The following is a 27,053-nucleotide window of genomic DNA, read 5'->3' on the forward strand; positions in this document are numbered from 1 at the left end:
GATGAATGGGGACACAGGCAGTAGCTGGCCGTCGATATTAGTTCTTTTTTACCTTTGATACCGCCGTAGGCTTGCAGCACGTTGGATGCGAAATAGACAGTAACTAGTACGTAAGCTTCCGGTCTCATCGTCAGGCTCGTCAAGCAATTTACCGCGAGCAATATTGACTCTCGCTAAATTAAGTTGCCGTCTGGTCGGTGGACCTGGCGGTAATACAGTATCCGGCAGCGTTTCACGATCACGAAAGCAGCAACTGTTAAGTCATTGATAATTTTGCGGGTCGTCATTCAGATTCAGCGAAACTAGAACAGAAGAAATATAATATATTCGCTCATGTTGTGCACAGCTCATGCGATGGCCGAACGCGCGTCACAAACGCTATTCGCTGTGGGTGCAGTGCCCTCGGTGGAATTGGAAACATTGCAATCACGGGAAATGAAGCATGTCGTCCTGAAAAGTTATTTTAGGTATTTGCACAGTTAGCGATGCAACAGTTTAGGTGAGGCAAATAAACAGAGGTGTGCGCCGAAGCTGTTTTTGTAGCTTGCGGCGTTGGGATCATTTTTGGCCGGCGGCGTGAATCAGCGCGGCGCCGGTGGTCAGCGCAGATCGGCGACGTGGTCATTAGTGCTGTGCTTTTCGAAAACGATTTTTTTTTTCAAAATACCATAAATACTATGAATACCTATGGGCCTCATAACGGGGTCGGTTTCAGTTTCTTTTCTCTGAGGGTGCTAAACTTCTCATAAGTGACAGGATCCTTAGAAAGCACCGCGTCGGTATCATACGTCCAGAAAGAAAAGTCCAAGATTGGGAGCGAGAAAGGAGCATGGTACTAGACGTCTTGTTTACGTCCGTCGTTTTTGTGTTGATGTGCGTTCTCACGATGGGAGGCACGTAACTTCAACGCGAATGCTGTCGAGACTGAACCGGCACATTTCAAAAACATTTGCTTCTGTTGTCCAAATTGCCGCTTCGCTATGAAAGCACGATGTTTTTTTTTCTCCAATTAATTCAGTCGCGTTAATTGAACTCTGAAGTCTCTTAAGTCAAAGTAACGTTTTCCTTGCAGGCCGAAAGCGCATCTCGCATTTATCTCATTCTATTACAAGATACATTTTCGGATATACCCTGGTACACAATAATCACTGAAGAAAATCGCCGGCCCGAAAGGGAGACTTGTAGATTCAGTAAGGATTCGGTAAGATGCGAAATTACCAATGCTTGCAGCTATCATTGTATTACCAACTTCAATACCATTGTAGTAGGGAATGGAGTGGGGTAAATCCGACATCAAAAATTTTCTCTTTCTGACTGACAACGTTACATCGCCTTGGCAAATGTCATAGTCCGATGAAAGAAACTAAATTTGTGTGAAGTAAAATTTGCAAAAACTAGCCATAGCCTTCTGAGACCCGGAATATCCGGCCCATAGTTGTCACTCGAAAAGTGTTAAATTCGGTGTTGTCTCTGGCTTACTGTCAAATGCCGCAAAATAGTCTTGCAACCATAACCTTTGCTCTTCTATCAGCCACAAAATGGTTCGCTTGGGTGAAGTGGGGTATTCTCAGTCTTTGGTGATCCGTGGTTTAAGGCTTATTAGCGTGTAGAGGAAGAAGACGTCCTGCGACACAGAGGCGCGAGACTTGACTGCAGTTCCTTAGTCTACGTTCGGCCTTTGACCAGTGAAGACGTGCTCTCCCCCTTACTGGCTCGTCCCTTCAAGTTGGTGACCCGAACAGAACACCACTACTCCTAGCTCTACAGCACCGGACATGGACCCGAGTGCTACGTCACAACGGCAGTCTGCCTCGGATCACGGCGACGCCTCCGCTTCTCCCATAGCCGCCATCTCCGCGCCCGGCAGACTACCGGACTTCTGGTAGTCTTCGAATCGACGAAGTACCACATGACCATACGGGCCCTTTCGGAGCGAGACATAAGCGAAGTTGCCGACATAGTGGCCAACCCACCGACCGATACTCCTTACCAATACCTCAAGCAGGAGTTGCTACAGCGACTCCAAGCAAGCACGACACAGCGCCTTCAGCGGCTGCTCTCAACAGAAGAGCTAGGCGACGACAAACCATCTCAGCTCCTGCGTCGATTGAAAGCGCTCCTTGCGGACAAGGCAAGCTCGTTCGACGAAGAATGCTTGCGGGAATTGTTCCTTCAACGCCTGCCGCGCTCCGCGCGCAGCCTGCTCACGGTGTCCCAGACCAAGTCACTCGCGGAGCTCGCAGCGTTGGCTGACCAACTCACGGAAGACATGTCCCCGTCCGTGGCGGCTGTTCACTCGTCTCACACCCACCACGCCCAGCCCGACCTGGATTCTCGGCTACAGACGTTGGAGAAGTCGCTTGAGAGCCTTCGTCTAGAGCTACGATCCGACCGGTCGCGCCGTTGTTCCCCCTCCCCACGGCGCATCGGCAGTCGGCCGCAAGACCGCACGGCCGCCTACCGTTCTCCGTCACCTCCACCGCCGGAATCGCTCCTTTGCTGGTATCACCTCCAATTCGGTGCAGCTGCCCGCCAATGTCGTCCCCCCTGCCAGTGGGCGGGAAACTGGCCAGCCGCCCGTTAGCGAGGACGAACGGAACCCGCGCGGCGCAAAGTCGTCTGTTCTACATTGTCTTACGGTGCGGTCGCCGAAGGATGGAATGGGTGAACCATTTGCAGCTTGTAGGAGGAGGCATGGGGAGCGCTTAGCACGGTCGCCAGGAAGTGGGGGCACGGCGCTGATTTGGGCTCCGGTATCAACAAGAAAGCGGAGCCCGGAAAGTCTGTCCACCGACAGACTTTCCGGGCTCCGCTTTCTTGTTGATACCGGAGCCCAAATCAGCGCCGTGCCCCCACTTCCTGGCGACCGTGCTAAGCGCTCCCCATGCCTCCTCCTACAAGCTGCAAATGGTTCACCCATTCCATCCTTCGGCGACCGCACCGTAACGGTAGACTTCGGTCGGTAGACTTCGGCAGACTACATCGCAAGTTCAAATGGGCGTTTGTTGTCGCGAACGTGGTACGCCCCCTTCTCGGTGCCGACTTGTTGAACTACTTTCACCTCATCGTCGACGTTCGCAAGCGCCGTCTAGTCGACGCGGTGACAATGGGTTCTATCACCGGAACTGCGGCCGAACCTTCTCCTGGCATCCATACTGCGATTGCTCCCATTCCCAGGAACAAGTTCGAAGCCATCCTCGCCCAGTACCCTGCGTTGACGATGCCGTGCAATCTACGACTTTAACCCAAGCACAGCATGACACACTGTATCGAGACTGACGGTCCACCTGTTTTCGCCCGACCTCGACGCCTTCCGCCGGATAGTCGCGCGGTAGCACAAAAAGAATTCGAAAGCATGCTTGAACTGGGGATCGTCAGACCGTCATCCAGTACATGGGCATCTCTACTACACATGGTCCCCAAGAAGACCGGGGTCTGGCGGCCCTGTGGAGACTACAGGGCGCTTAACCGTGTTACAAGACCCGACCGGTAGCCCGTCCCTCACATCCAGGATTTCACCTCAAATCTACACGGCGCGACGATTTTCTCCAAGCTTGGCCTTATTAAGGCATATCATCAAATTCCCATGGACCACGACAGCATCCCCAAGACAGCCATCACTACACCGTTTGGATTGTACGAATACGTCCGCATGCCCTTCGGCCTCCGGAACGCGGCACAAACGTTCTAGCGTTTCGTCGACTCCGTCCTTCGCGGTCTGCCATTTGCTTACGCATACATAGACGACCTACTTGTGGCATCCGCGAACCCCGAAGAGCATGAACGCCACCTCCACCAAGTCTTCACTCGCGTTTCTGAATACGGCATAGTTGTCAGCTCCGCGAAATCCCAGTTTGGAGTAGACCATTTAGAATTTCTTGGCCATCATGTCGATAAAGAGGGCGTACGACCACTACCAGCCAAGGTCCAGGCAATCCAGGAATTTCCGCAGCCTACCACCCTCCGCCGCCTCCGGGAGTTCCTGGGGCTCATCAATTTTTACCGCCGTTTCTTGTCCAGGTGCGCCACGCTACTTCAACCGCTAACCGACATGCTGGCCCACCTGACAGACCCCAATGACGATTTGATTTGGACACCCGACGCTGCAGAAGCCTTTCGCACGGTGAATGGCCTTCTGGCGGATACCACCATGCTCGCACATCCCCATCCTTCTGCACCCACCTCCATCATGGTTGACGCCTCCAATGTCGCCATCGGCGCCGTGCTTCAGCAGCAAGTCAACGGTGCCTGAGTCCCCCTGGCGTCCTTTTCTAAAGTCATCAACTCTACGCAGTGGCAATACAGCACGTTCGGTCGGGAGCTACTCGCGGCATTTGAGGCCGTCAAGTATTTCCGCTTCTTCGTCGAAGGACGCGAGTTCTCCCTTTTTTACCGACCACAAGCCACTCGTCGGAGCCTTCCGTGCCGCTGGATCAGGGTTATCACCGAGGGAAATACGACATATCGCTTACGTGCTTGGATTCACCGCTGACGTCCGGCACACAAAGGGACAAGACAACACTGTCGCCGACGCTCTCTCTCGGGCCGTAGAGACGCATGCCCTGCCGGTGCCTGATCTGATCAACTTGAATGAGCTTGCGCGCGCTCAAGAGCGCGACCCGGAACTCGCGGGCCTTCCACACCCTGACTACTCACTCCGGCTGGAACGCGTTCAATCCCTGACTCAGACGTCCAACTCTGGTGCGACGTCTCCACCAACCCTCCCAGAGTTTATCTCCCCGCATCCGTACGACGCACTATCTTCGAACGTCTCCACAGCTTATCCCACCCCGGCATCCGTGCTTCGCAGCGCCTCATATCCTCTCGTTACGTGTGGCACGATGATGCGAACCGACGTGCACAACTGGGTACGATCCTGCATCCCTTGCCAAGCTTCTAAAGTACATTGTCATACCACTCGTCCTCTCGTCAAATTCCCCATGCCAGACGCCAGATTTGATCATGCATCTGGATCTTGTTGGCCCATTACCATCTTCCCAAGGCAACAAGTACATACTGACCATTATCGACAGGTTCTCCCGCTGGTTCGAGGCCGTGCCCCTGCCGGACAACACTCATGAGCAAGTGGCCCGCGCATTCGCGTCTTCCTGGGTCTCAAGGTACGGCGCCCCGCTCAGGCTCACCACGGACCGCGGTAGGCAATTTGAATCCCGTCTATTCCGGAGCCTGGTTACACTTCTGGGCTCCAAGCATATCAGGACGACTGCGTACCACGCCGCAGCGAACGGACTCGTGGAACGATGCCACCGCCAACTTAAGGCCGCTCTCCGATCCTATCCGTCACCAAACAACTGGACTGAGCATTTGCCATTTATCCTGCTTGTCCTCCGATCCGTCATCCGCGATGACCTAGGATGCACCGCTGCGGAGCTGCTCTATGGTACCACCCTGCGCTTACCAGGAGAATTCTTTTCATCCTCACCCCACGACGCTGAACCCACCGTCGAATTCGTCGAGCGCATGCGACGAAGCATGGCACAGCTCCGCCCCACCGCTACGAGGGCCTCCGCGTCCCGACCCACATATATCCCCAAGGAATTACAGACTACCAAGTTCGTCTTCCTGCGCCATGACGCTGTCCGAAAGCCTCTGCAGCGGCCCTACGACGGACCATATGAAGTGATCGAGCGTGGGCCGGCCACCTTCAAACTTAAAATCGGCGATCGCCTGGACACAGTAGTAGTAGTGTATCAGCTCAAGTATCCGGAAACTCACACAGTCACCTGGACGCCATTAATTAGCAATTAGAGCAATTTGGGACCCCCCACAGTAATTAGGATCATTCAGGGAGTCATTACACTAATTGGGGATCATCTAAGACACGTCCAGACCACTGTGTGAGTTTCCGGCTACTTGAGCTGATAAAAAATAAAAAAATAGGTAGAAAATAAAATGAAAAGATAGAAATAGAGTGGAGAGAAGGAGTTTAGTTGAAGATCAACGACGTCATCTTGAAGAAAGCGGCCCGGAACGGCCGCTGACCGTCGCTGGGCAACGGAGCACAGAGGCACGTTAAAAAGCATCGCAGCACTAGTTCTGCACATCCTGTGACGTCAGCTGTGACGTCATCATGGCATGTCTGGGCAAGTCAGGACAGCTCTGGACATGCAAGGAGAAAAACACTCGTAATACAGAGGCTGGGAAAGCAAGAGTATGCAAACCATCAACAGCTAACAAGAAAAAACAATTAGTTACACAACCACCAGAACAGGAGCGCAGAACGATGCGACTGCTCCATCCGAGAGGCAGGCAGAGAACTGACTCGTAGTGGTTTTTTTTTTCTCCTGTATAAAGCCCCGCAGCTGCATCCCCTAGCGGTTACTTTCTCAGCTAATCTCACAACAAAATTATTAAGAATCATGCCAGCGCTACTCCCGTTCCCAAGGCAGAAGATGATAGAAAATGCCTGGACAACAGCAACCAGCACCCGACGTGCACGGGCACGAAAATCGCAAACAAAGCGGGAACAAAGTTGACGAAAGCATTAGTTACACAACAAATCACCTCACCACAGCAGGAGCACAGACCGATGCGACTGCTCTCCATGACAACCAGCCCGAAACTGAGCGAGCGCGGGGAGCGCACGTCTGCTTTCTGCGACAGCCGGAGAGAAACTGACTGGGGCCCCGCTCCGCGGCCGCTACGCATACGCGCTCCTAGCGCCCTCTGGGGCGACTACCTCCGAGAGGCTAAGAGTGAAGAGCATTCCTGCGCCCCCTGCTGGCCGTTCTCATTGGTCGTGAGGCTAAGAGAGAAGAGCATTCCTGCGCCCCCTGCTGGCCGTTCTCATTGGTTGTGACGTCATCCTATTGTCTCAGGGCTACCCTGTTTTTTTCCACTAATGCTCCTTTGGTCAATCTACAATGAAGCCACAGTATGACGTCATCATGCACCTGCGTGGCGCAAGGACGCGTACGCTCTAGACAGGGGACCTATTATTTATTGAATCACTATCCCATGATTATTTCCTTTATTCTTCTATAACGATTGAATAGGAAACTATTGCAGAAGAGCACCATGCATGAAAGCTGATCGTAGGAATTCCGAAGTCTTACTAAATGAGACTTGCAAAAGAACAAAATATCCTAACACGTAACTCCATCAACGACAAATAAGAGGACTAGACACTCAACAAATCAACAAACAGGAAAACAAACACTTGAACAGAGTGAAAAAGGCACTCACCATCATTTTTCCCGTTCACAGCATTCCCTCATTGTAAACCGCTCGTCACAAAATCCACCTGCATCGTCGAACACCATTCACCAGTGACGAACCACACATCCGCACCCCATCAGAGGCAGACAGAACCCCACCGAAGCTACGCTCTTCCACTGACGACCAACGCCAGGAGCAGAATTTGCGTGTCGAGACCCGTCAGTGTCCAAGAGAGAAGTGAATCCTTGCGCCCCCTACAGGCCGTTCTCATTGGTCGTGACGTCATCCTATTGTCTCAGGGCTACACAGTTTTTTTCCACTAATGCTCCTCTAGACAAGGTCAACCTGAAACAATAGTCTCTCGGTATGACGTCATCATGCAGGTGCGTGGCTCAAGGATGCGTACGCTCTAGACAGGGCACCTGTTATTTATTGAATCACTATCCCTAGATTATTTCCTTTATTCTACTATAATGATTGCATAGGGAACTATTGCAGAAAAACACCATAGACAAGAGGAGATTGTAGCATTTCATTCCCAAAGTCTTACTGTACAGGAAAAAAAATGGTTCAGCAAGACATAAAGTCACACACCTGTCCCCCTCGCGGTTACTCTCTGAACTAAATGAATCGCAAAATTATTAAGAATAGCTCTACTCCCATTCAAGGCAGCACTATCGTCAAGAATATTCCTTGTACAAAAAGAAAAAAACTACATGTAGAAGGAAAGCATGTCAGAACAAGCCCAGGCATGTCAGCACATGTTTGTCAGACAAGGGGGGGGGAAGCGAAAAGAAACAAAGAAGGAAACCAGCATCAAACTATTTCTAAGCACACGCACTCCTCTTATTCAAAAACAGTGCTCATCATAAATCTGCCCAGGACAATACACACTATTTTGCTACACTTTTTTCAGTAACGGTCAATGCATTGCTACAGACTGCGTGACGTCATCACATCCTGTCTGAAGAAGAAGACACCGGCAAAGACTCCTATTATTTATTGAATCGCAAGATTATTTCCTTTGTCCTACTCTTAATGACATTGATTATCTCATTAAAATTCAACAAAAAAGCACCCCGCATATTAACGATTTTCACCCCAAAGGCTCATCATGGTCATTAGAATTACAGTAAACTGCCACTGCTCTTTTAAAATAATAAGTGAGACCACTCAACATCACCTCCAGGCTTATGTAATACATGACCCTTTCTATGCTCATACATTCGTTGTCTGAGGCTACACCTGCGAGCAAAAAAGGCGCGAAAGCCGGGGGCAAAGTTCCATTCGCGCATTGCGAGCAAAAAGGCGCGAAAGCACAAGACAGAACGCCTTTACGGGAACACGATGGCATTCCTATACTATATTAATGATTATTGCATTGCAGTTTAGAAAAACTACAACTAAACTATAATTTTAGGAGCCCATTAAAATTCTACTTTCTATGGAAACTATAATTGCCCTATTACTTGGATCGCTATTAATGAAGCGCTCCAATTTTTTCTCTCTTCCCATTTCAGCCTTGTCATGCAGGGAAGCAGACTCATATCCAAAATAATTAATTTACACTGAGGGTGCCGTGCTTCAGGAATTCCTATCCTGCGCTCAGATGCAAGCATTTCTTCACGGATACCTTTAACAGCTGACTTCCTCAACATATCGAACACCCAACAAAATCAAACAAACAATCAGAGAAACCCTCTTCTCAGCTGTACCATGCGACTGTCTTCTTCGTAAAATCGGTGGTCTGAGGAAGAGAGCAGCGAAAAATTGCGCGCACTTGTGCTTGACTTAAAAAACCTGAAGCATATGCCAATAAACCAAGAAAAAGACACTCATGTCGGGTATCTGGTAGTGCCACATACACAGACGCATTGCCCTTGCGTAAAGAAAGCACAGGACAGGGATACACAAATATCCTTAGGTGAGCAGGGAAAAGGCTTAAGACCTCAGGTCACCACACATCGCCACGCGTCTAGCACAACATGACACCAACAACATACTAGCGGCGGGAAGAACTGCAACACTGCTAAACAAGTCCACACATGCCACGATGACGTCACAAATCAGGGGAAAAAGCACACGCATGCACGCACAGAGGACAACGCATTAAACACACGGAGCGCTCTGGAATAATCATAGCGTTACCGCACATCGCTACGAAGCTCAACGTCTAACACAAGACAGCAGCAACAAGATATTAGCGAAGGGTAAAAATTGCAACACTACTGAACAAGTCTAGACACGCGACATCGAATGCGAAAACATTGGTGATCGGGGAAAAGGCCTATGCCTGCGGCGGATCATCATAGAGCATACACAACTTCATTTTTCTATTTTGCGTAAACTAAACGCGGTCTGCTTGGAAAACGACGTACAAATTTTCTTAGGGAGCAGAGAAATATATAAATTTGTACTCCGTGCTCAGATACCAGCATTTCTGCTCAAAAACCTGCAAAATTAAGCTCTGCTTACTTCGTCAAGATATCGAACACCCAACAAAATCAAACAAACAACCCCACTTGCACTGGCAGAACACTATTCAGCTTTTACGCAGGAGGCTTTCTTCTACATAAAAAGTAGAGAAAATAAGAAAAGAGCAGCGAAATATTACACGCACTTTTGCTCGCATAGCTATAAGAGAAAAAAATAAATAAAAGAACGACGCACACGCTAATAAACTGTGACAAAGACACCCTTTTCTGCTATCAGATAATTATTGCATAATGCTAAATACTCATTTGCATTGGCCCTGCGTGAAGAAAGCACAGGACAGGGATACACAATCTATCTTAAGCGAGCGCACAAAGTCACTTCTACTCGAACAGCTTAATACCATAAAGTCTGAATTTTTGCAAAGAAAATAAAGCCTGAACAGCGCTACGAAGGTGACAGACACATACTAACAAACAAACAAACACTTCTTCGAGTCTGTATTAACTTTTAAAAAATAACGAAAGCACACATAAAAAAAAATCAAATCGGCTAGGTAGCCTACCAGACGTTGTGCCTTAAAGTTGGCTGCATGCAATGCGCGAAAGCATGCTGTGAAGCCAACTTGCGGTTTTGCTGGATGCACATGAAGTCCGATTCCAATTGGAAATCGCGCTAAGGACGTGCCAAACGTGGAATTTTCGCAAGATTAATCCGAATACCTGGAATTCTGTTCATTTTAGCGGGAATGCTGGCGCTTATGCTCCATTATTCGAAATTTTCGAATATTCGAATTTCTCGATTCTCAAATTTTCGAATACGAATAGGGTTCGAATATCAACAATATTCGAACAATATTCGAAATTTCGAATATTCGCACACCTCTAGTGAATACTGACACTCAACGATATATAACAAAAAACAAACAAATACCATTCTCATGAACTCTCCTCTGCCGAGCGGCTTTCTCCTGCTCTACCTGGATGCTGACTTTTTCCCCCCTCACCTACATTCTGAGTAAAAGCAGTGACAGAAGAAAAGAACCGCGAAAAATTACACGCATTTGTGTCACAGGACAGGGATACACAAATTTCCTTAAGTGAGCAGGGAAAAGGCTTAAGTCGAGTGGCGATATCCTATTACATCCGGAACGAGGATCTATCGCTTTGCGATCGCATACAAGAGTGAGCCATCTTTTGACGATGGTAGGATAATTATTGACCTGAGGAATAATATGGATTTATGTGGTTGTGAGAATAGACTTTGTGATTGTGAGTGTGAAAATGTGAGTGTGTGTCTGTGTGTGCGCGCGCTTTCCTGAACCAGGGATCCCACTTGACAAGTAAGTTCTTTGTGTGTGCCTTTTCATGTGACACGAGTGATACATTTATGTACTATTGCGTGGAATAGTGGCTTAAAAAATAATGGTAGCAGCGCTTGCATTGCTATCTGTAGGATAGACCGAGAGCGTTTTTAATGGAATTACCTCGCGAACCTGGTGAAGTCTTCGTTTTGGGCAGGCTATTTTATGAGAGCCGGTCCTGTTGCGATGCATTTGATACGCTTTCCTGAAGCAGCGTGCTTTGTTCTTGTAGTGTGGTTTACGCCTTTATCAATAGAAATGAATAGAAGTGTTTGTTTGTTTGTTTGTATGTTTGTTTGTTTGTTAGTATGTATCTGTCACGTTCGTAGCGCTGTTCAAGCGCTAGCCGCGTAGCGATAAGCGGTGATTCTCTGATTATTCCTGAGCGGTACGACTTAAGCCTTTTCCCTGCTCATTTAAGGAAATTTGTGTATCCCTGTCCTGTGACACAAATGCGTGTAATTTTTCGCGGTTCTTTTCTTCTGTCACTGCTTTTACTCAGAATGTAGGTGAGGGGGGAAAAAGTCAGCATCCAGGTAGAGCAGGAGAAAGCCGCTCGGCAGAGGAGAGTTCATGAGAATGGAATTTATTTGTTTTTTGTTATATATCGTTGAGTGTCAGTATTCAATAGAGGTGTGCGAATATTCGAAATTTCGAATATTGTTCGAATATTGTTGATATTCGAACCCTATTCGTATTCGACGCCCCGATAACCGATTAACCCCGATAACCGATTAACCCTATTCGACGTGCAACGATAAGACAACCCTGGATAACCAAAAGAATTTTCCGAAGCATAAAGCGCAAGAACAATCTGTACCGTAAATTAAGATTGTCCCCATTGAACAGTAACCTTCGAGCAAGGTACTCTAGGTACAACAACGTTCTTAAAAGCATAATAAAGACTGCAAAACAATGTCACTTTGCATCTGCTATCAGTCACTCGGCTGGTGATCCAAAGCGTCTCTGGCGTACGATAAACTCTGCTTTATCTAGGAAAAACAATGTCGATACTCCAGGTGCGCGCCTACTTAAGCACAATGGGGCTCCTGTGACTACGCAAAGTGATATCGTCAATGTATTCAACGATTACTTTTGCAACGTTTCTACACGTGTGTGCCCGGGTAACGTATCTAATCTTAGTGTTCCGCTTCCTTCATTCAACCCCGCCTCCTTTTTTATGGCACCAACGAGTATATCAGAAGTTACTTCGGTTATACAAGGGCTAAAACCGCTGAAGTCAACTGGGTACGATGAAATTTCCCCCGAGGTCCTTAAGAGACTTTGTCATCTTCTTGCTGAGCCTCTTGCGAAATTGTTCAATGAGGGTCTGGAACAGGGTGTTTTCCCAGAAGAACTGAAAATTGCAAAAGTTCTGCCTATATTTAAAAAAGGAGACAGCACAGCAACATCCAACTACAGGCCCATTTCACTGCTGTCGCCGATTAGCAAAGTATTAGAAAAAATAATCCTGGCGCGTCTTGAATGTTTTTTCGAAGCAAATAATCTATTTAGCTGCTCTCAATATGGATTTCGCAAAAATAGGTCAACAGTACTAGCCCTAGCACATGCGACAGAAAAAATTAGAATGAACATCGAGGCAAAGCTTTTAACCATGGGCATTTTTATTGACTTAACGAAGGCCTTTGATCTAATTAACCATGAGATACTCTTCCAAAAATTACATAGATATGGTGTGAGAGGCACGCCACTCAGGCTGCTTCGGGACTTTCTGCACAACAGGAAACAGTTTGTCCAACAGGATGGCACGAAATCTCGTTTGGGTTCCTTGTCCACAGGCGTCCCACAGGGTTCTTCCATTCTTGGCCCCTTTCTCTTTCTTGTTTACATTAACGATCTGCCAGATTATTTGAACACAACCAGCTTTCTCTACGCTGACGACACGAACATATTTGTGGAGGGTGAAACGCTTGCTTCACTCTTCCATAAAGCGAACCTTGTTCTTGGTAAACTTCATCACTGGTTGTTATCGAACAGATTAGCTGCTAATCTTGATAAGTCATGCTACGTTGTCTTTCATTCCCCTCAAAAGCGTGTCGTCCTAGATGATAATCAAATTTCGCTAGGCAGTCATGTTCTTACTCGTGTTCCCTCTGTTCGTTTCCTGGGCCTCGTTCTACATGAAAACTTGAATTGGCATCATCACATTGATCTTGTTCGTCGTAAAATTGCGGGAGGTTTGTTCGCACTATCCAAGCTTCGGCACCTCGCGACCTCTAATACATTGTTAACTGTGTATTATGCCCTCATTCATTCACACATTAGTTATGGCATAGAGGTTTACGGTCTGACTTATCCTTCCAACCTTGATCCCTTGTACATGGCACAGAAAAGGGCCTTACGCACTATTCTTTTCATTGGTCCCAGGGAATCGGTGACTTTTGCCTTTTCTGAGTTAGGTGTTCCAACCATATCTAATCTGCTGAGATATAAAGTCTCTCAACTGATGCATGCCGCATTCTACGGATCTTCTGTTAGATATCAGATGCAGCTCCGGCATCTCACCACGCCTTACCCTCTCAGAAATCAGCTCTTATCACTTCAGTGTCCAACATATCGTACTAACTACGGGTTTTTTTTCTCTTTCATCTTTCGGAGCTCGCCTTTGGAACAGTCTTCCGATTTCCATACGCTCGTTAGGTAGCTTCCAATTATTTAAACGCCATTGTAAAATGTATTTTCGCGACACATAGCACATCCGTCACGGGTCCTGACAATGAGACTAGTCCGGTCTACTGTTCACATTTCCTTGTGTTAATCCTTAGCTGACACTGACATATGTTTTCTTTTTTTTTCTTTTTTTTCCTTTTTTCTTATAGCAGCATTGTAATATGTATAATAATATGTTGTAGCATGTAGTGCTGTCTTATGTAACGATGAATGTAATTTTTACGTGTAATAATGTTTCCCCACACGTTCATTTTATGCATCACTGATTATTTATAAGGACCGATTTACAGGGCCTGCCCTATCGGTCCTTTATTTGCTTATATGTACGTTTTTGATGTTTTCAATAAACTATTGAACTATTGAACTATTCGAAAATTTGATAATCGAGAAACTCGAATATTCGAAAATTTCGAATAATGGAGCACAAGCGCCAGCATTCCCGCTAAAATGAACAGAATTCCAGGTATTGGGATTAATCTTGCGAAAATTCCACGTTTGGCACGTCCTTACCGCGATTTCCAATTGGAATCGGACTTCATGTGCATCCAGCAAAACCGCAAGTTGGCTTCACAGCATGCTTTCGCGCATTGCGTGCAGCCAACTTCAAGGCACAACGTCTGGTAGGCTACCTAGCCGATTTGATTTTTTTTTATGTGTGCTTTCGTTATTTTTTAAAAGATAATACAGACTCGAAGAAGTGTTTGTTTGTTTGTTAGTATGTGTCTGTCACCTTCGTAGCGCTGTTCAGGCTTTATTTACTTTGCAAAAATTCAGACTTTATGGTATTAAGCTGTTCGAGTAGAAGTGACTTTCTGCGCTCGCTTAAGATAGATTGCGTATCCCTGTCCTGTGCTTTCTTCACGCAGGGCCAATGCAAATGAGTATTTAGCATTATGCAATAATTATATGATAGCAGAAAAGGGTGTCTTTGTCACAGTTTATTAGCGTGTGTGGCGTTCTTTTATTTATTTTTTTCTCTTATAGCTATGCGAGCAAAAGTGTGTGTAATATTTCGCTGCTCTTTTCTTATTTTCTCTACTTTTTATGTAGAAGAAAGCCTCCTGCGTAAAAGCTGAATAGTGTTCTACCAGTGGAAGTGGGGTTGTTTGTTTGATTTTGTTGGGTGTTCGATATCTTGATGAAATAAGCAGAGCTTAATTTTGCAGGTTTTTGAGCAGAAATGCTGGTATCTGAGCACGGAGTACAAATTTATATATTTCTCTGCTCCCTAAGAAAATTTGTACGTCGTTTTCCAAGCAGACCGCGTTTAGTTTACGCAAAATAGAAAAATGAAGTTGTGTACGCTCTATGATGATCCGCCGCAGGCTTAGGCCTTTTCCCCGATCACCAGTGTTTTCGCATTCGATGTCGCGTGTCTAGGCTTGTTCAGTAGTGTTGCAATTTTTACCCTTCGCTAATATTCTTGTTGCTGCCGTCTTGTGTTACACGTTGAGCTTCGTAGCGATGTGCGGTAACGCTACGATTATTCCAGAGCGCTCCGTGTGTTTAATGCGTTGTCCTCTGTGCGTGCATGCGTGTGCTTTTTCCCCTGATTTGTGACGTCATCGTGGCATGTCTGGACTTGTTTAGCAGTGTTGCAGTTCTTCCCGCCGCTAGTATGTTGTTGGTGTCATGTTGTGCTAGCCGCGTGGCGATGTGTGGTGACCTGAGGTCTTAAGCCTTTTCCCTGCTCACCTAAGGATATTTGTGTATCCCTGTCCTGTGCTTTCTTTACGCAAGGGCAATGCGTCTGTGTATGTGGCACTACCAGATACCCGACATGAGTGTCTTTTTCTTGGTTTATTGGCATATGCTTCAGGTTTTTTAAGTCAAGCACAAGTGCGCGCAATTTTTCGCTGCTCTCTTCCTCAGACCACCGATTTTACGAAGAAGACAGTCGCATGGTACAGCTGAGAAGAGGGTTTCTCTGATTGTTTGTTTGATTTTGTTGGGTGTTCGATATGTTGAGGAAGTCAGCTGTTAAAGGTATCCGTGAAGAAATGCTTGCATCTGAGCGCAGGATAGGAATTCCTGAAGCACGGCACCCTCAGTGTAAATTAATTATTTTGGATATGAGTCTGCTTCCCTGCATGACAAGGCTGAAATGGGAAGAGAGAAAAAATTGGAGCGCTTCATTAATAGCGATCCAAGTAATAGGGCAATTATAGTTTCCATAGAAAGTAGAATTTTAATGGGCTCCTAAAATTATAGTTTAGTTGTAGTTTTTCTAAACTGCAATGCAATAATCATTAATATAGTATAGGAATGCCATCGTGTTCCCGTAAAGGCGTTCTGTCTTGTGCTTTCGCGCCTTTTTGCTCGCAATGCGCGAATGGAACTTTGCCCCCGGCTTTCGCGCCTTTTTTGCTCGCAGGTGTAGCCTCAGACAACGAATGTATGAGCATAGAAAGGGTCATGTATTACATAAGCCTGGAGGTGATGTTGAGTGGTCTCACTTATTATTTTAAAAGAGCAGTGGCAGTTTACTGTAATTCTAATGACCATGATGAGCCTTTGGGGTGAAAATCGTTAATATGCGGGGTGCTTTTTTGTTGAATTTTAATGAGATAATCAATGTCATTAAGAGTAGGACAAAGGAAATAATCTTGCGATTCAATAAATAATAGGAGTCTTTGCCGGTGTCTTCTTCTTCAGACAGGATGTGATGACGTCACGCAGTCTGTAGCAATGCATTGACCGTTACTGAAAAAAGTGTAGCAAAATAGTGTGTATTGTCCTGGGCAGATTTATGATGAGCACTGTTTTTGAATAAGAGGAGTGCGTGTGCTTAGAAATAGTTTGATGCTGGTTTCCTTCTTTGTTTCTTTTCGCTTCCCCCCCCCCCTTGTGTGACAAACATGTCGTGACATGCCTGGGCTTGTTCTGACATGCTTTCCTTCTACATGTAGTTTTTTTCTTTTTGTACAAGGAATATTCTTGACGATAGTGCTGCCTTGAATGGGAGTAGAGCTATTCTTAATAATTTTGCGATTCATTTAGTTCAGAGAGTAACCGCGAGGGGGACAGGTGTGTGACTTTATGTCTTGCTGAACCATTTTTTTTCCTGTACAGTAAGACTTTGGGAATGAAATGCTACAATCTCCTCTTGTCTATGGTGTTTTTCTGCAATAGTTCCCTATGCAATCATTATAGTAGAATAAAGGAAATAATCTAGGGATAGTGATTCAATAAATAACAGGTGCCCTGTCTAGAGCGTACGCATCCTTGAGCCAAGCACCTGCATAATGACGTCATACCGAGAGACTATTGTTTCAGGTTGACCTTGTCTAGAGGAGCATTAGTGGAAAAAAACTGTGTAGCCCTGAGACAATAGGATGACGTCACGACCAATGAGAACGGCCTGTAGGAGGCGCAAGGATTCACTTCTCTCTTGGACACTAACGGGTCTCGACACGCAAATTCTGCTCCTGGCGTTGGTCGTCAGTGGAAGAGCGTAGCTTCGGTGGGGTTCTGTCTGCCTCTGATGGGGTGCGGATGTGTGGTTCGTCACTGGTGAATGGTGTTCGACGATGCAGGTGGATTTTGTGACGAGCGGTTTACAATGAGGGAATGCTGTGAACGGGAAAAATGATGGTGAGTGCCTTTTTCACTCTGTTCAAGTGTTTGTTTTCCTCTATTGCCCAGCAGTCGTACGATTTGTCCTGACGTGTCCTGACATGCCCCGATATGCATGCTTTCCTTTGTTGACGCTTAGTATTTTTTTCTCTTTTGACAAGGAACATTGTTGTCTTGACGATAGTGCTGCCCTGAGTTCTGCGCTCCTGGTTACCCGTACTCTGTGTTGATTTGTTGAGTGCCTAGTCCTCTTATTTGTCGTTGATGGAGTTACGTGTTAGGATATTTTGTTCTTTTGCAAGTCTCATTTAGTAAGACTTCGGAATTCCTACGATCAGCTTTCATGCATGGTGCTCTTCTGCAATAGTTTCCTATTCAATCGTTATAGAAGAATAAAGGAAATAATCATGGGATAGTGATTCAATAAATAATAGGTCCCCTGTCTAGAGCGTACGCGTCCTTGCGCCACGCAGGTGCATGATGACGTCATACTGTGGCTTCATTGTAGGTTGACCAAAGGAGCATTAGTGGAAAAAAACAGGGTAGCCCTGAGACAATAGGATGACGTCACAACCAATGAGAACGGCCAGCAGGGGGCACAGGAATGCTCTTCTCTCTTAGCCTCACGACCAATGAGAACGGCCAGCAGGGGGCGCAGGAATGCTCTTCACTCTTAGCCTCTCGGAGGTAGTCGCCCCAGAGGGCGCTAGGAGCGCGTATGCGTAGCGGCCGCGGAGCGGGGCCCCAGTCAGTTTCTCTCCGGCTGTCGCAGAAAGCAGACGTGCGCTCCCCGCGCTCGCTCAGTTTCTGGCTGGTTGTCATGGAGAGCAGTCGCATCGGTCTGCGCTCCTGCTGTGGTGAGGTGATTTGTTGTGTAACTAATGCTTTCGTCAACTTTGTTCCCGCTTTGTTTGCGATTTTCGTGCCCGTGCACGTCGGGTGCTGGTTGCTGTTGTCCAGGCATTTTCTATCATCTTCTGCCTTGGGAACGGGAGTAGCGCTGGCGTGATTCTTAATAATTTTGTTGTGAGATTAGCTGAGAAAGTAACCGCTAGGGGATGCAGCTGCGGGGCTTTATACAGGAGAAAAAAAAACCATTACGAGTCAGTTCTCTGCCTGCCTCTCGGATGGAGCAGTCGCATCGTTCTGCGCTCCTGTTCTGGTGTGCTCATTTGTTGTGTAACTAATTGTTTTTTCTTGTTAGCTATTGATGGTTTGCATACTCTTGCTTTCCCAGCCTCTGTATTACGAGTGTTTTTCTCCTTGCATGTCCAGAGCTGTCCTGACTTGCGCAGACATGCCATGATGACGTCGCAGCTGACGTCACAGGATGTGCGGAACTGGTGCTGCTTTGCAACCTGCCTCTGTGCTCCGTCGCCCAGTGACGGTCAGCGGCCGTTCCGGGCCGCTTTCTTCAAGATGACGTCGTTGATCTTCAACTAAACTCCTTCTCTCCACTCTATTTCTATCTTTTCATTTTATTTTCTACCTATTTTTTATTTTTTATCACCTCAAGTAGCCGGAAACTCACACAGTGGTCTGGACGTGTCTTAGATGATCCCCAATTAGTGTAATGACTCCCTGAATGATCCTAATTACTGTGGGGGGTCCCAAATTGCTGTAATTGCTAATTAATGGCGTCCAGGCGACTGTGTGAGTTTCTGGATACTTGAGCTGATACACTACTACTCACAGTCACCTTAGACCGCCTGAAGCCCGCCTTTGTATTTACGGACTCCGCTCCTGGCCTCCTTCCTCCGCCCTCTGCTGCGCACTCTTCTCCTAAGAGAGTGCGCTTCCGGACTCAAAGGGGGGAGGGAGAGTGGTGTAGAGGAAGAAGACGTCCTGCGACACAGAGGCGCGAGACTTGACTGCAGTTCCTTAGTCTACGTTCGGCCTTTGACCAGTAAAGACGTTCTCTCCCCCTTACTGGCTCGTCCCTTCAAGCGCTAAGATGTTCGGTCCTGCCAATGACCTTGTGAAACCCCACGAGAACCGTGTGGTTATTCCCTACATTCATGCCGTATCACACAATCTCCTACATGTTGCCAAAAAAATTAATCTCAACCTTGCCTTTCGCAATAACTTTCGTCTAGACGCCCTGACACCTTTCAGTAAATCTGTAGCAAGTTGTAAAAATCATAAGGGAATGTTTGTTTCCTGTCAATCGAATATCGTCTATGAAATTCCTTTTAAATGTGGTTTTTGTTATATTGGGCAAAGTAAGCGTTGCTTAAACGATCGTCTGCGTGAGCATGCATTGAAGGTGAGGAACAAAGACCGTGTGTCAGAAGTAGCTAAGCATTTACAAGATTGTAACAGCTGTGAACCCTTATGGAATCGAACAATGGTGTTGGCCAGGGAGGCTGACCTTCATAGAAGGCTCCTTCGGGAAACCCTTTGTATCCTCAGTTATGGGAACTGTGTCAGCAAAGCTTCTCTGACCTTGTCCCCCGCTTTGAAGAACTTGTTAGCTTACCGCCACTCTCCCACCTAGTGTCTATTTAAATGTTGTTGTGCAATAAACCTGTCAGCTGAGTTTGAGACCGTGTTTGTGTTTGTCTGTTTTTGTCCATACCTCGTCTCGGGTTTTCAAGTCATGGACCCGGAATCATCTTGTGACACGAAATGATTGTCATTTTTCTCCGTAATAATTTTTTATGGTACAAGAACATCATAAATCACATTGCAAATCTATGAAGAAAAAGCTGTCAGGGACGTATATTTATTGATAGAAACACATAGTATTTTATGTAGCATTCTCCAAAAAAAAAATTCCAGACTCTAATTTGCTTGCTATCTTGGTAGAGGACAAAGACAAGACAGGACATTACTAGTAATACAAAAAACTGCGTCTAAATTACCAGCAAATAACATATATTTCCACTGCGGGCATGAGTCGCATGGAGCACCCCACTCAGATTCAGTTCCAATGTCCACTGTTTGGAAGACGAGACATCCCACAACGTGCAGGATAAGATTATCGCACTTAGAGATCAAATTTTCAGTTCTGTGCTGTCTCTGAAGCTTCGTTTTTCATGCTGAAGTAATAATAAGATAAATAATTCACTGGGGTGCCAAAAAAAAATTCGTTCCACGTGGTCGCCGTGAGATGCGACACAACAGAACGCTGTGTATTTTAAATCCCTCTCGCGCCACTTCAACGAAAGTTACTGCTATGCCGCGCTTGTCGGAAGAATCATACCTCCCCAGGTGATAGATGATACAGAACAACTTTACTCCAACAAATTCATTTTCTTTTAAAGGATTCGTCGACGGAAGCCACCTTGCGGCTAGCACAGTAGATACCTAAAAACAAGATAAGTCCCGGAGTAACCGATAACGGATTATCAGGAAAATGCGTAGATCTCTCTTACCCCTTAAATTAGTTCTTTAGGTTAGTAATGGTAGTTATCAAAGCAAGAGTCGTATTACAATACCATTCAACATTTCAGAAGAGTCAAGCCATGAATCAAAGAAAAAAAAAGAAACAATTGCTAACAACTCAAACATTATTTTGTGGAATAATCCCGGAGAGAAGTCGGCGTCCGACGAGTTCGTTGCGGTATTGCCTGCAGGGTGTCGCGATGTGCAGGCGTGCGTCGCGTGCAGGGTGTGTGCAGCGCTGTATCAGCATCTGTTACTCTATCGCTTGCCACACGATGATCAGGCCACTCTCGCGAATGTTCTGGCTGTGATGAGGAACCCTTGTCGGCGAGTCCCGTGCTGCCCCGGATACCTCCTCCAACTGTGATCAAGGTTCTTTACCAGCATCACCGGAACCCCTTTCTACATCAGGTGTGTGCCACCACATCGGACAGTTATCGGACACATCAGGACGAGAACCAGAATACCGCACCAATTTAGAACTGTTCCACACACGAAGCAAAAAAGATCCATCTTCCACATTTTTTGTGCACTTTCACAGGCTTCGAAAATCGAGGCATTGCTTTGCCTTTTGCCTTCAGTTTTGCTTTAGACAGTAGGAAAGTCACGGACCGCCATTCAGCGCCGTTTGCAATGTTCATCTCTACTTTCATCTCAACAATGTTCATCTCTACTTTACGCGACTTAAGGAAAGCGACTTGGAATGGGCCTTTCGCCCGAAAAGTGCGTCGAGCTCCCTTTCACTCACAAGGCTGTGAGTAATTTCAGTCGCTGTCGTGGAGTTCTAGAGCATTGTCATCTTCAAGCTCCACGTCGGGTAATTGGTCCCGTCTAACTTTTCCATCTTCGCTGCTTGCGCTGCTCGGTAATGTCACAGAACCTCCAGCCGATGACATCTTGAGACTTTCCTGGAATGCCTTCCTGGTTTCGTAGCAAATATCCTAGTCCTAGTGGACTCGGCTGGTAAATTCTCTGGGCCCATAACCTATTGTTGATCCGCGGACATGGAATTGTCGCAGGTGATGCGCGCAAAAAGCTGACAACACAACTTCGTCGACTCGCAGGAACTAAAAGAACCGCCCCTGTAGTTCGCTTCTATTAGGAAGCTTATACCCCTGTCACACGACAAATAGAATGTCATTCCGAAAACAACAATCGTAATCCGTAAGGAGAAATTATACACGAATTAAAATTTTTGTTCCAATATGTTATCAGGTATTTAATATAACTTTTGACATGAAGGAGGGAAGGTTAACGCTGTTTTTATAGGACTACTCTCGTTCCTAGTCGACTCCCACGCTGCCCGCGCCATCATTGACACTGGCTGACAGGCATATCGGACGCGTCGTGTTCCGTGAGACCGCGGAAAAACTTTTGAACCATAATGGAAGGAGACCCTCGGATTGCAGCTGCACAGTGTGCACCAGAAGAAAACGAAAGAGCGCAATGGACCGACAGTGAAACGTTTGCTGTCATACGTTTGTGGGAGGACTACCTCGGCGATTTACGGCGGGCAAAGCGCAACTTCAAGGTATATGGACAGATAACGGAGAAGCTTGCTGCCCAAGGAATTGAGAAGTCAAAACTAAAATTGAAAACTTGGGAAACCGCTACAGGTGAGCACGCTATTGTTTCACACACAGGTTTGCTTCAGCATGTGACAGTCATAGCACGTTTTGCACTGCGACGTTCACGTGCTCGAACAGAAGCAGGAAAAATATATATTGCGTGATTAGCGTGGGCGTCCTTTCGTGGTCACTCATTCAGTGCGGTGTTTTAAGCAACGTTGTCATGTGTAACCACGGCACAGGGGTTTCGTTGGGAAAATCCTAAGGTTTGGATATAGCTGTCCCAAATTGGAAGAGGGCTGCATGAGAAAGTTTTCATGACAGGGAGCACAAAAGTGACATGACCAATACTCAAGAACCAGTATCCTCTAAATACTGCTTGTTTTTCAGGAACCAAAACCGAAAAAAAATCGCAGGGTCTGGAGGAATTCGGTGGAAATTTTTTTGGGACATCCATCGTTTCCTAGGGTCCCTACCTATGAATGACAACAGCCTCATGGACGAGTCTGCCTGTGGAGACCACACCTCCGTTGAACCGGTGCAGTGGTGTCACCATTTTGTGCTTTCACTTCTTCTCACCTAATTTCTCGCATATGATGCACTTGTAGCTACATGTTGGACACTCTGTTTTCAGATAATCATTGACATGCAGCATGGACATGGTGAGACCCATGTAGAAGAGCAGGCATTCCACGAATTTGATGCAACGCTGGAATCAGAACAATCACAGATGCACATGCTAGAAGTGACACGAACAGCCCAGTGCTGTCGACATCTTCATGTGAAAGTTCAGAAGCTAACCAGCGAAGGGTGCAAAAAGAGAAACCGAAACAGGCCATACAGCGGACACTACTTGCACAACTACTTGATGAGCAGCGTCAGCTACGTTGCGAGCTAAAAGAAGCGCGCAAGGAGGAAATGGACTCAAGAAGGAAAGAAACTGAGGCTATGGAGGACGCTACAAGAACAGAAGAAGTCTTGGTGCAATCCCTTGTACAGTTCATAGAAAAATAAATGGCATTCACCTTGTGAAGGGTACGGTCGCATGAACTCTCCCAGTGCGACTGTGCCACTGAAATTGAACCTCTGTATGCAGTAAGGGGATAAGTCGAAAAATCGCAAGCCGAAAAAAGGGGCCAAATGTGATTGTCCCTCCTGTAGCGGGCAATAAATTGCAACATGGTCCTACATTTTCCTTGGCAGGTACATACCGGTATGCAGATGTCATTTTAGCCAGAATAGTAAAAGGGGGATAAGCCGGCTTATCCCCTCATTTCATAGAAAGGTTCAATTGCACGCAGAGCAGTGCATTCACATATGTCGGTTGCAATTTTTATCCCACCCCTTGGGACATGCTAATCAGATGGCTAAAAAATTTGATGGACTGTGGATGCACTATTCTTCCTGTAGCTCCAATAGCATGGCTGCACCCTTCATAGAATTATAGACTACACTACAGCCCATTTTCTTTATTTGGCCTCCACTGTACATTCGTCTCTAGGCATGTTTATCGACGGTAATGCATATGAGAATATTTAATGAGTATAGTTTAGTATTGTTATTCATGCGGGCCTTATAGTCTTGTGTTCCCAGCTAAAACATAACAGTAATTAAAACACATATCGGCAGTCAGCCACAGGAAGTTCTGCCCCACTTTCACGAAGTCTGCTGACGCCGCTTCCAGAAATACTGTGTGAGGGCACGTCTGACTTCCTGTCCTCCACGATGGCACATATCTGAGCTGTGACGTGGCTGTTCGTAGAGAGCATCATATTCATGTGCATCTCGTTCCCACTGGTGTTCCACATTGTCGTTGAATGCTTCGCAGATAGTGTTGTATTGTAGATTGTGTAGTATGCACAGCGTCCTCACCGCTCGTTTCGCACTGGGCAAGGTACATTCTAGTCTCTTCATCATAAATCTGAAGCGAGCCTTCAGCCTTCCAAAAGCGTTTTCGACTATTTGTCTTGTTTAGGACAAGTTATAGTTAAAAAGTGCCTCTGGAGTTTCACTCACAGCGTTTGCGTATGGCTTCATTAGGCTCGGGAGAGAATGCTTGATGGCCAGAATGATTGGCGATACAGGGACATCCTCGATCACTTAATCACCACCTCGATCACCCCATTCCCACCAGCAATGGGGTAGAGTATCGCTTGTGGCGATGAACCTCCCCACTCTCCAAAGCCAAAAATAAAGTTGTTGTTGTCCTCGATCGCCGACACTGGTGTCTGGAAACGTGCACTGTTCAACTCACACAGCTTTGAACGTCCGTACACGTGGGCATCGTGGCACCTTCCGGGGCTTCCAACATTTATAAAGCGGAACCGGCGCCGATGATCCACTAAGGCCAGGAGTATCACACTGTCTCTGTGCAGTAGAAGTTTAGTGGGTAAGTACGCAATGTGCACAAATAACTAAATTAGATTAGAAGTAATCCGAAAGACAAGACTCGATAATAATTTGTCAGTTTCTCTTTCTTCTTTAGTTTTACATTAGTACATGTATATGTGTGAGGGATTCCTTTATGTAAGCACAAGCGCTGAAAAGAACTTACCACCCTTTATAGTTATAGTAGTCGACAGCGTTGTTCTTTGGTGGCGAGACAGCAAAGTGACAGCCGTCCAAGGCGCCGACCCCCTGTGGGAAGCCGCTCACTGCGTAGAACTCTCGGATGTGTTCCCCCATCTCGCCAGGACTAACCATCCGCAGCCACTCGTCTTCGAGGTCCTGGATGACAGCCTTCGCAAACTGTCTGTAGACTACGTTCACAGTAGACCTACCAACTCCAAACAGGTACGCAATAGTGCTGTCCTCAGCTGTGGAGCACAGCCGATAAAGGCCGATGGCCACCCTTTTTTCAATCGAAATTGGCTGCCTCATATTGATCGTCTGACGCTCTAGAACCTGCCTGCACGACTCCACTAAGTACCGGAACATAACAGGGCACACTCGAAGTGTCTATTTGAAGTGGAAGTGGCCCAAATGGGGAGAGTATCTTCAAACCATCGCCCGTTGCGCTGAAAGGCCCATCGTTCGCGTTGAACTCCACCGAGCAACACAGCAGTCATTGCGATGGCATTGGCATGCAAACGTAGTTCAGTCCTTCGAACAGCCCTTGTCCGCTCACGTATGGCAAGTCGCAGTCGTCTGTGCTGAGCATATCGCTTCAAATGCAACAACAACAGTGTGACTATAACACGGTTCAACTGTATGTTGTCACTGTCAGCCAGCGGGACTACGTTTTTAGCGCGCGCCGCCATGTTGCCGATTATGGTCTAGATGGGTACTATGGGAATCAGTCTGCTGGAGAAGTAAACCAAACTCTGATCATACTAACAGTCATTTAATAACATACCAACAGGATGCCGGGTACAAGAAGAAACAGTTTTCCGTGCCAGACCAAAGCGGTCTGCTCCTGGCGACGTCCCGAGGGAAAAACGCCCCCCTGCCTAATGCGACATCGTTTTTAAGCAGAAAGAACCTGCCCCCTTTTGCCAACACGTGCCACAGATATCTACTGGAAACTGCAGCTTTAGTCACTGCTATCAACAGTCCGCAGATCACGATGTTGTCGGGCACACGATTAGATAATCGTACTCACGCTTTTCCCACATTTCCCCACACCCAAAAACAATGTCCAGTTCAAATAATAACCGGGGAAAACATGCTAGCAGATATTGTCGACAAAACTTAAACAATCAAGAAGTGCATCAAAGCAAAAGACACAGACGCAGCACGCGCCTAAGGAACTTAAATAAGCAAGAAGTGTTCCGCAGAAAAACAGTTCGGTAGGTCCACCAGGCACAGACCGTTGGCAGTCCAATTCACAAAGCATGACGCAGTTCAGAGCTCTTCCGGGTCGATGTCAATGAGCAGATCTCCCACTTCCTCGGGGGCTCGGAGAAGTTCCGGTCTTTCTCTTTGGAGAAGAGCGAGAGCGGCTGCGACGTCACCTTCCGCCAGCCTAGGCGCCCGGGCATCTTCTACTTTGGCGCGATGCAGGGAACCGCGACGATGAGCTCCTTGGTGAAGCTCTGGAACCCGACAAATAGGGCACAAAACGCGATGCTCATCCGCTGTATATGGTTTGACGGGGTCCGCGGGATGGCGATCTTGAAGCGTGAGTCCCTGAAATGGCGGCGGAACCTGTTGTGGATCATCTCCTGTGAGCGGGCGAGGTTGCGATGACCACTTCGAGCGCGATGCCCAAGATACGGGACGACCAGATTCCACGACGGTCCAAGTCGCCACCGACCTGACATTCGGGGCCCTCCCAGAGCCAGCTGAGCCCTCGTTTCTGGACGGCGGTATTCGAGGCCTGCGGACGCTCTCCCATGTCCATCCTGCGCGGCTACTCGCCGATCGCTTTCCGCGTTGCTGAGGCATCACCAAATGACTGGAAGAAAAAAAAAGCAAAGAAAATCAGAAAATGGTGGGGAGGACTCTCCCTACCAAGAGGGTATGTCCAGCCCTCTGATTACTTAGCTACCGTGGGCGACCGTGAAGACAGAAAGGGCACGAGAAGCTAAGGGAAAATGCAGAGCACTAGGAAATAGTGACTGATAATGCCCATTAAGGCCAGTTCCCACATATAGCGGTTCGCTCTATAGGGCTAGAAAATAGCGCTCGAAACCTAGCGCTGTTTTTCCGTTTGCCGTTCTCACATACAACCAAGCACATAGCGCTATTCTGCTGGGGTCACGTGATATCTCTTTGCGATGTGATGCACCGGTACTACCATGATTGCTTACTGTCGGCGTCTGGTATCCGCAGCATCAAGGGAGATGACACTTTCGATGCTGTGATCGCGATACCAGACTATAGTAACCAAACACCCATGCATTGGCAGATGAAAC

The 27,053-nt window shown here is 47.0% G+C and overlaps 3 protein-coding genes across 3 annotated transcripts; 2 read left to right on the forward strand and 1 right to left on the reverse strand.

The window, feature by feature from the left end:
* Positions 1-1,909: 1,909 nt before the first annotated feature.
* LOC135389430 (uncharacterized) lies at positions 1,910-2,584 on the forward strand. The gene has a single exon (XM_064619478.1). It carries the CDS (start codon positions 1,910-1,912, stop codon positions 2,582-2,584), a length of 675 nt encoding a protein of 224 aa, XP_064475548.1.
* A 2,378-nt stretch (positions 2,585-4,962) lies between these two features.
* On the forward strand, positions 4,963-5,769 carry LOC135389431 (protein NYNRIN-like). Its single transcript, XM_064619479.1, has one exon. The coding sequence runs from the start codon at positions 4,963-4,965 to the stop codon at positions 5,767-5,769; it is 807 nt and encodes a 268-aa protein (XP_064475549.1).
* Positions 5,770-23,807: 18,038 nt separating this feature from the next.
* On the reverse strand, positions 23,808-25,077 carry LOC135389432 (uncharacterized). Its single transcript, XM_064619480.1, has 2 exons — positions 24,752-25,077; positions 23,808-23,949 (listed from the first exon to the last, which is right to left on the reverse strand). The coding sequence occupies exons 1-2, from the start codon at positions 25,075-25,077 to the stop codon at positions 23,808-23,810; spliced, it is 468 nt and encodes a 155-aa protein (XP_064475550.1).
* Between the last annotated feature and the right edge of the window lie 1,976 nt (positions 25,078-27,053).

Source organism: Ornithodoros turicata, chromosome 3, assembly GCF_037126465.1.
Source record: "Ornithodoros turicata isolate Travis chromosome 3, ASM3712646v1, whole genome shotgun sequence".
NCBI lineage: Eukaryota > Metazoa > Arthropoda > Arachnida > Ixodida > Argasidae > Ornithodoros > Ornithodoros turicata.

What these genes read in the sequence shown, in the direction of transcription:
- LOC135389431 (XM_064619479.1), top strand. Translation starts at nt 4,963, where the DNA reads ATGCATCTGGATCTTGTTGGCCCATTACCATCTTCCCAAGGCAACAAG.
- LOC135389430 (XM_064619478.1), top strand. Translation starts at nt 1,910, where the DNA reads ATGACCATACGGGCCCTTTCGGAGCGAGACATAAGCGAAGTTGCCGAC.
- LOC135389432 (XM_064619480.1), bottom strand. Translation starts at nt 25,077, where the DNA reads ATGAGGCAGCCAATTTCGATTGAAAAAAGGGTGGCCATCGGCCTTTAT. An exon ending in TACTATAACTATAAAGGGTG is followed by an intron (nt 23,950 to 24,751) that starts GTAAGTTCTTTT and finishes CTCTACGAACAG; the next exon opens with CCACGTCACAGCTCAGATAT.